At 35.1% G+C, this 10,277-nt stretch overlaps 1 protein-coding gene across 1 annotated transcript in view; it reads right to left on the reverse strand.

The window, feature by feature from the left end:
* The window catches only part of LOC134660907 (dipeptidase 1-like), a 177,690-nt gene extending 168,171 nt beyond the window's left edge, over positions 1 to 9,519 (reverse strand). Inside the window, exon 1 of the mRNA XM_063516781.1 lies at positions 9,391 to 9,519. Coding sequence (XP_063372851.1) covers positions 9,391 to 9,412 — 22 coding nt within the window. The 5' untranslated portion in view covers positions 9,413 to 9,519. The remainder of the gene's footprint in view (positions 1 to 9,390) is intronic.
* Positions 9,520 to 10,277: the final 758 nt, after the last annotated feature.

Consider the following 10,277-nt stretch of genomic DNA (forward strand, 5'->3'; position numbering starts at 1 on the left):
TACAAAATCCTCCTCTGAGTTACGAAAACGTATGGTATTTTTGTGACTCAACAAAAAATTACATACATTTTTTTGTCCCAAATGTGGATTTGGTATTTATTGTGCTAAGAATGAATAATTATTATTAAAATCGGACGAAAAAATAATTTCTATTTCCCACATAGGTACGGCATGTGGGAAATATAAATCCTTAAGCCTGGTAAAGGGTTAAACAAAAGCTAGCAAGAATATAGGTACTTTCAGAAAATGGCAACTGAAAATAAAATGAAAGTGGACGCCCCTTTTATCCAAGCCATTTTTAAGCTTCAGTCCGAAAATAGAGCAATATTCGGCTTGTCTGTCTATGGCGCCATAGCTCTCAGATTGAGGCGAGGTCTTTAAAGTACTGGTAAACAGGGGTGACTTTGAAATGCAGGGGCTAAATTTATTTAATAAAAGATTTTGATGGTAGGTAAACAAGAATTCATAATAATCTAGCTTGTTCAACGAACGAGAAAATAACGAATAATGCTAATTCAATAGCCGTTTTTAAACTATTAAAGTAACCCCAAAATGATTTTAAGTCACCCCATTTTACGTACTTAATGGTACCGGGATCACTGCTATACAGTCCGTCCGTTCGTATGGCGTTTAAAGGCTGTTTCTTGAGATAATATTTACAGGTGGGTCTCTATTGTTTCCCAAATAGTTTTAAGCCATAATGTATTGTTTGCCCGCATTTTCGTTAGTCGTAATTCATTTGGTTCAGAAACGCGTCACTTTTCAGGATTGTCATAAAACAAACCTAACTTAACCTAACCTATCTATAGGATAACCTTACGAAATTCCTGAAATGTTAACGATTGCAGTTTTATGACTAATGATAATATGACAAACAATACATTATGACTAAAAACTTTATGAGAAACAACGGGACCCCGTTACGGGTACATTATTTAGGGATTTTAGATTTAGAATTCGACGTCCGTGTCAAAAATACTGTAAAAATGGTCAACCGATCAACAGCTACGCAATATATTAGTAGGTAAGTAGTAGGTACGGTAAAAAAGGAAAAAAAACATCGGTACTTATCGATATAACGTCTGTAACTTTGTCTGTCTAGATATCTGTATCAGAGGGGCTACCGCAAAAACCGAAATTTGCAAATTGCGGGGATCTTTCTCTTTTACTTCAAAGAAGGGCGTAATTAGAGTGACGGAGAACAATGCCCGCAATTTTCGATCTTCGATTTTCTCGGTTATAGCCCTGTTCCTTCTTTAATTGATCTGATTTAGACAAAAAAAATAACTGTTTATTTAAAAAAAAAGTAATAGAAATTTGGTATGGAGATAGTTTTAATACCTAACAAAAATAAAGAAAATAATATCCAATACAAATTTTAAACACGTTTCAAACTATTTAGTTCGATTTTCGAAGCGTTTCGTAATATCAAATTATAATTTAAAAGGGATACCTATTTCAAATTACTATCCCATATACATTGTATACTCCTGTAGGGCTAAGATGGCCGGCTCTTTATCATTTGTCACCATGGCTGTCACGTTCTAACAAATATGTAAGTGCGAAAGTGACGCATAGCATGACAGGTGATAAAAATGCGACCATGATAGCTGGTCTGAACGGATTACGTCGTGGTTGTGCGTCCTGAATGAAGAACAATTGAATAGCCGAACTGCTCGTGCGTTCCGATTGGCTAACGGTCGGATTTTCAGATAAGCTTAATTGTGTTTTCCACTGTCCATGTCCACACTGTCAAGGTGACTTTCGGATTCAGATTGCACCGGCATTACAGCTGCAGTATAGAAATGCGACATTACATTACATCGATTTTAACATCTGATTTGACAGTCGGCAGTAATGTCGCACTGCAATACTGCTGCCAGACCACTGCATTACTGCATAACGCCAAAAATATAAATTTTGAATACTATATATATTTACTTTCTATCTAAATATCCTCAAATTACCAGTAGGTACAAGAAAAACCAGGACAATGTCCCGTATTTTTGGGACGTGTCCCATAAATTTGCGTCCCCCAATCCCCGTTCTGATTTAATTAATCCAAGCGTGTCTTGTTTCTTTTAACCCCCCTTTTTACACACATAATCCGTACTGTTTTCCGGAGGGTTAGACAGGAATCAGGGATGTGCCCTTTTTTACGTAATTTCACTTTTTTTTTTCAATGCAACAATTACAATCTTTTCTGCTTTGCCATCAGGTTGACTGGTAAATAATGCCTCATGGCAATAAGTTAACTTTTAATCCATTAAATTTTTCTTTTTTTTTCTCATATTTTACTTGAAAATGTTCTTCGGTGTTTTTTTTTATAGTTTTTATTATTTACAGAAATCTCTAACATTACGAACGCTATTGATTATGTGTCATACATATTTAATTGTAGTCTTAACTCGTTAGCGTCTTTCCTGTAGACATTGCAAAGTTAAGAGAATCAAAAGCTAATTTTTACAGAAAAGGGACTTTTGGAGCTAATTATGGAGAAAAAATTTCAAATTTTTGGTAATCATTTTTGTATTTTTTATAAAACTTTACAACATAGTATAAATTTACCTTCTTATGAACTTTCCTGACTGTATCTCCGTTGAGGCAAAAATTTTAACACTTTGAAATGTCTTCCTATATCGATTGAACTTAAAATACTGAATGTGAGCAGAACAAAGCATTGTTATGAAACCAGACGGTTCAAATGAACAATGTTATTGATGTTGCTATGGGAAATTCGACTCTATTATCAAGCGTGTAAGATTCAACATGACATTTGATACATGTTATCGGGATATTTGACACGTAGATGTTTGCTTTTAAAACGTATGGCCGTTGGTATCAGTACCCCTAGTGTAAAATTTCATTCGATAGCGTGACGTGACGTACGCGTTTGCGTTAAGTGTAATTTTGTATGGGATTTTGAGTTTCTATAACATCCCGCTTGCCGTGCTGTTCAAAATCCCATATAGACATAACGCAAACGTGAACGCTCGTCACGCTATCGAATGAAATGTTACACTTAGGGTTTCTGTAGGGACCTACTTGAGACTCAAATAAGTTAACTTTTGATTTTTTATTTCAAGAAGTAACCTTGCTCTGAAATGCGTTTGACCCATTTTGGATTTTGAGTTTCCAAACCGTCAAAATTCCATACAAAATGAGACTTAACAGAAACACGAACGCACGGCGTGGCGTTCGAATGAAATTTACACTATCGAATGAAATGTACACTAGGGGTTCTGATTTCCGACGTAAATATGATATACTGCCACATAACAACCGAAACCGACATCAGTTTTAACTAGGATATAATTATTATTTTATATTATACTACAGATTACCAGTTCGCCGAACGATATCAGCCTGTCAGTTGTTCGGAACTGTCACCTTTTGCGTTTATTTCACAGGCTGATATCGTCCGGCGAACTAGTAATCTGTATGCCCCATAAATAACATGATTCAAATATCATTCTGAGGTCAGTACACGTTCGAATCGGCCTGTAAATCAGTTCCTACTGTCCCTAGCTTACAAAAAATGGAAAAACATTTTTGAGGGAAATTCTTAGCATATAATTCCAGCAAACAAGAGAAAGATCTAGAAACATTTATTATAAAAGAAATAACCGCAGGAAAACGAATAATTCCAAGATTGTTGACTTGAAATATAATAAAGTAATAAAAGGACAAAAACAAGGTCATACCCGATTTACGACATCGTGAGCAAAATCACTTTTTGCTTCTTTTTCCTTTAATAATGTTACAGTTAAACTGGCATGTTGGCGAGGAAAACATGGTAATAAAACTTACATGGTTATGTTCACACGGTGATTCCGATTTTTGGCATTATTGTGGTAAAATCGTTTAAAATTTGTGCGATCAGTAGGCACCCCTAGTGTAAATTTCATTCGATAGCGTGACATGAGATACGCGTTTGCGTTAAGTGTCATTTTATATGGGATTTTGAGTTTCCAAAACGTCCTGCTTGCCGCGCTGTTCAAAATCCCATACAAAAATAGACATAACGCAAACGAGAATGCTTGTCACGCTATCGAATGAAATTTACACTAGGCGTTCTTAAACCTTAAGCTCCGAAAATCCAGCGCAAATGTTATTTTCCCCACCCTCCTATAAAATAACAGAATCACAGCATTTGTTATCTATACCCTATAAAACTTGGTTGTATTTTTACGAGAATCTTCGGGAGCATATTTAAAGTGGAAGTGTTTATACGAGGAGACTTGTGAAAGACTTTTCCGAGAAAACAACTGCTTTTTATACTCGTAGTGTGCGCGACTGCGTACTAAAATGGGATACGGGAGCCTTATCTAATTTTGAAAGTCCATACGGGGTAATAAGAGCCTTAAGGATGACTCACGTTAGACGGAGCTTATGGAGCTTCGTTTTCTATGGAATGCATCACGTGATCGCCTGTCATCTGTCAGAAAAGTAAGCGCCGGAAGCTCCGGCCCGGATACGGCCCGGTCTAACGTGAGTCATCCTTTATCCAAAAGGGTATTTATAGAATAGATAGGAACTATAGAATTTTTAAAGTACCGTTCTTAAATTATTATTTATATTAACTATAGTAAGACCAACCAAAAGAGACTTGAAGGAACTTTACTGTCATAGGGTTAACATCATTCGACGCTAGAGCATAAGCACCTGGACAGCTATAGGTTGAAATATTCAATATTATATTAATTTACTGTGACAATACACCGTGTTTTTTTCACATATTTCACGCTGGCCCATTGTTTCACACTCCACAAATCAAAGCAGGGTGCGCGGTCACACGTAACGCTTTATTAGTTGAGAGTACTTAGTGCGAAATAGTTTGTTAATTATACATACCTTTGCATAGGACTATCCTAGACCATCAAGAGACTATCACAACATATTGGTTTTATACCAAAATTATATCTAAATTATACGAGTCACAATCAATTTATACAAGCATCTCCCTTGCACTGACATTGATGTGCAAGCGAGATACTGCGTTTGAATTGACGCAGTCGCTAGCGTTTACGCCACGTGAAACTTATGGTTAGGGTACCTACAGTACGAGCGAGATGCAGGCGAGATGCGCGAAATCACAATGTAAGTTTGAATTGGCCTATTTCTTACATTACATAAGCAAACCCTAAGTATTAAACTAGTCCGTAAAGCTGGTTGCAACACCTGCCGGCCATTTTTCTTTCCCACCTCGTAATTACCCACGAAATTGCTATTTTTGCGCACATGGTAGAGAATTAACGACTGAAAAAGGCTTCACAAAAAAATACACTATACCTCTCGCGTCAAATGATGGAAACTATGGGAGTTCATTCAAGTATCTTTTGATTGGTATTGATATAAAAAAATAAGGAAAAATATTTTTACCGTGTTTTTATTACTTAAGTACGCAAATAATAAAGGGTATCGAGAGGTATAAAGGGCCTAAATAGAAGTTCTTTTAATATTAGGTATGGGTATGTGCCTCACATACATTTTTCAGTAGGTACCCCTAGTGTAAATTTCATTCGATAGCGTGACGTGTCGTAGGTACACGTTTGCGTTAAGAGCCCATCAACGTGCACACTGCTAAATAATCGAGATTATTTAAGTTTAACGAAATATATTTTAAATAGGAGGCCGCCACGTACTGTATCTTGCATTAAAGTACCTTTTGAATACATCAAACTAGTTTCTATGTTGCTGTATTCGTCAATCTATGCGTCCAAAGTTAAAACGGCCGTTTTTATTTTGAGTTTATAGATTGACGAATCCAGCAACATACAAACTAGTTTGATGTATTCAAAAGGTACTTTAATACAAGATACTGCCGCTGCCCCCTTTTTAGGGTTCCGTACCCAAAGGGTAAAAAACGGGACCCTATTACTAAGACTTCGCAATCCGTCCGTCCGTCCGTCTGTCACCAGGCTGTATCTCATGAACCGCGATAGCTAGACAGTTGAAATTTTCACAAATGATGTATCTCTGTTGCCGCTATAACAACAAATACTAAAAATAAAATAAAATAAATATTTAAGAGGGCTCCCATACAACAAACACGATTTTTTTGCTCTATTTTTTGTTGATGGTGCGGAACCCTCCGTGCGCGAGTCCGACTCGCACTTGGCCGGTTTTTTAAATATCTTTCGTTAAATTGGAATAATCATGATTATTTAGCAGTGGCGCTAGTGTGCACGTTGATCGGCTCTTAAGTATCATTTTGTATGGGGTTTTGAGTTTCCAAAACGTCCCGCTTGCCGCGCCGTTCAAAATCCCATACAAAAAAAACATAACCAACGAAAGTTGAAGGCTCTTTTACTCGTAGCCATAGCGATTCTTTGTCTGATGTCCTCGGTGCATCTAGAGCCATTGGTCATTACGCTTCCTAGATATTTGTATGTACCTAGTCTTGGTCGATTGGTTTGTCCTGTAATATGATGGATTTGTAAACTTTTGGGCGTTTAGATGCTGTCATGATGTTTTCTGATACTGTAAGGGTTTACCAAAAATGCCCAAACATATTAAATAAACCTTACAATACTCGTACCATAAAGATACAACTGGTTTATTTGGCAGCCCGCGTACTGCTGAGTTGCTCCGAAATACTAAATCAGGAGATAGACGTTTTGGCAAGCGGCCGCAGACTTCTGCCAAAGTTACGACGTTTGTCGGGTCATATCAGGTCGTGAGCATGTCATAATTACGGTTTTAAGACATAATGGTTTTTAAACATCACCTGTTCGGAGAAGGGCTTTTTATTCCGGATGCTACGAGGGATTTCAAAAATAGCTGTTGAAAAAAAAATCATTTATTGCAGACTAGGTAAAAAAACCAAAGACTAGGTACTATATAAATAAAGTATACATTTGAGGATTGTGTAGATAGGTACTAACAAATTACAACTATACAATTAAATAAATAAATAAATAATAAATAAATAAATATTATAGGACATTCTTACACAGACTGGCTAACAATTCTCAAATAACTATATACTTACTTAATATTATTTAAATGTTCGTGGTATTTTTTTCTGCACGTTTATTGCCAAACCTTCTTACAGTTATTTTTTATTTCTATGACACTTGAAAGTTGAAACAGACGCCAATGAGTGCCGTAATTATTTATTTGTGAATAATGCCGATAGTATACATATAATACTGCCAACAAAGTACCACATTAAATCGGGGAATACCTTAAAACGTGTTATTATGGCGTATAAGGAAAGTCATTAGTAAATATAGCATTATTAAAATGAATGTCACTACCAATACGCAGTTTTCCGAGAAAACCCGCTTGACCAGAACCCCTACTGTATATTTCATTCGATAGCGTGACGGACGTACGCGTTTGCGTTAAATCTCTTTTAGTGTGGGATTTTGAACAGCGCGCCAAGCGGGACGTTTTGGAAACACAAAGCCCCATACAAAATAAGACTTAACGCAAACGAGTACGTTACGTCACGCTATCGAATGAAATTTACACAGGTAGGGTTCGTACACGAATGAAATTTACACAGGTAGGGTGGGTACACGAATGAAATTTACACAGGTAGGGTGGGTACACGAATGAAATTTACACAGGAAGGGTGGGTGTGCGATGTAATTAAGTTACGAATAATAAAGAAATAAGATGTAATGTAATCAGAGTTTGTAAGACTCGGAGACTTGTTTAATGCATTGAATTTGTTAATAAGTTGATATTGTGAGATAAATGTATCATAATTGTATTCAAACAAATGAGGTCGATGGTTAAGTATTTATTTAACTTCTGAGATTTATGTAAGAACAGTAAATTTAAAATATTCGTTTACTTAAGGATAAAATTTAAAAAGTTTTATATGAATGAATGAATGAATGATAATTTATTCGAAACACACATACACAACAACACTAAAATAGGCTTAAATCTAGGTACATTAGTAGGTAAGTAACAATGTTGCGAGGGGTTCCAGAAAAGGATAACACTCAGCATGTGTCGTAGCACATGAGTTGTGTTACGACGCTGATTTTCAGTGTACCCATTGACACTTAAAACAAACACAAAACAACACAGAACATAAAAACAAAACCGAAGCAGAATACAACAGAATGTGCAGTTGACACTGTAATTTATTTATAAAACCGGAACATGTTTATTTATAAATATTTGGACAATAATATATATGTGAAATATATGAATATATATGAAAACTATATCACAAACTAATTTAAGTGTCACACCACGATAGAAGTGATGTGTACTTTAAATGGGCATATACTATATATATATATATATATATATATATATATATATATATATATATATATATATATATATATATCAACATACCTACCACAAAATATAAATACCAGTTTTAAAATATAAATTTAGTTTCGAATTTTGGACAAAATGTTGGCGCAAAGCACTTTTTACCGTAATTAATATCGGAGCCCATCGTCAAACAGTTAACCTAGTGTTAAATTGTACTGGTAACCATGATAACTCCAGGCTTAACCGATTAACCCTGGGTTAGTGCGATGGTGCACGTGGCGCTTAGATGCAATGCAATAATTAGTTGAAATAAAACTCGCATACTTACTTCAATGTTCATAGATTAGTATTTTTCCTTATACTCTTTTTTAATTCAAAAACATTATATAGGTATAATGTTTTAACTATCCAGTTGCAAAAAAAAATAGTAGCTTGTTTTTTAAATAAAGTTCGAATTGAAATTTATGAATATTTGATACCTATGTATTTCGAAATAATCAAGATTTTTTTTATAAACCCCAATAGGTTACGATTAGGAAATTTCAAAATATATTAAGTATACTTACCTATAACCGTTAATTAAAATAATTTAAACAATACTTCTACAAAATAAAAAGGCATATCATAGGTCAACTACTTTTGATTTAGATATAAATAAAACATTTGAATATTAAGTTAGTTCTTTATAAAAACATATTATGTACTTTTGGTATTTTTCTCACTAACACATGAATTAAAAGGATATGTGTAGGTAGGTACTTGTAAATAATATATACCGGAGAATTAAGAGCGAACGGCAAAAAACACTATACAAAATTCACTAATTTGTTAAAAATATTATATACCGAGGCAATAAATAGTAGACACACAACTTACAATCTCACAACAAGCTTAAGAAGCCACGGGAAATGTGCAAAACCCCAAAAAAATACGCCCACGATTCTATTTACATTCGCGTAAGAAACCAACGCAACCGGGGTTCAACCTTCCTTCAAAACATCACCAACGAACGCCGCAAAAACATCACCAAAACCCGTTTGTACTCCATTATCTACTACAAAAAAAAACTTAAAAAAATTAGCAAAAAAATTGGCACAAATATTTTTGCCAATTTTTCTTATTTTTAATACAAGTTTGACGTACCTCGGTTAGCGGCGGGCGGCATTGGAGCGTGCACGGGTGTCGCGGGTAAACTGACTGTCAAGTGCTCAGTTTCGGCGGGACTCAGCCACCCAGTGCTGCACCGCGGTGAGACGTCGATGAGATTTTATCGATAATTTTCTATTGGAACTTGTACAGTCGCCAACAGATATCTCGGAGCGGCCAAGGTGCTCACAAACAGATTTACTTCTATTATAAATAGTACAAGAGCACCCTAAACCGGCGAGCGTGTATGAGGAATGTTGTGAAAGTAACGGAAGCGAAAGAGGTATGTCAAGATCGTAACAAGTGGAAATCCGTGTCCTCTGCCTACCCCTCCGGGAAATAGGCGTGATTATATTTATGTATGTATGTATTTATGTATGTATGAAAAGTAATTAGGGGTGAAAGATACTTTTGAATTCATCCAACAGTTTGTAATAACAAATAGAACATGTTTAACCTCAGGGTTTTAATTACAAATTACCTCCAATGAAATTTGAATCATTATTAAATAAAACATAGTTGCTTTGTATTTTTTCGTTCGATTTTTTAACAAATCAAAATGAATTCTATTTTCTAATACCATAGATTCAAATTTGACTGCTAATTATTTTCCTTCAATGGTGGGCGTCTAAAGACTAAAGATAGAATGTAGATAGTAAGGAACGTAATTAAAGTAGATAAAATGGTTATATTTTACGTCTTGACTCTTGATAGTAATATAAACAAAACAAAAAATATGTTTTAAATTGTCAGTGTTTATTTATAACTAAAAGTAGGTACCGTAAAAAAAACTTTGCCTTTTAACATAACATTGCCAAACGCGTTTATACTTTTACGGTATTCTAAAGTCAGACCAAGCTAACTCTGCATGGCATTCGCAATGA

This window comes from Cydia amplana, chromosome Z (genome assembly GCF_948474715.1).
Source record: "Cydia amplana chromosome Z, ilCydAmpl1.1, whole genome shotgun sequence".
In the NCBI taxonomy this organism is placed as follows: domain Eukaryota; kingdom Metazoa; phylum Arthropoda; class Insecta; order Lepidoptera; family Tortricidae; genus Cydia; species Cydia amplana.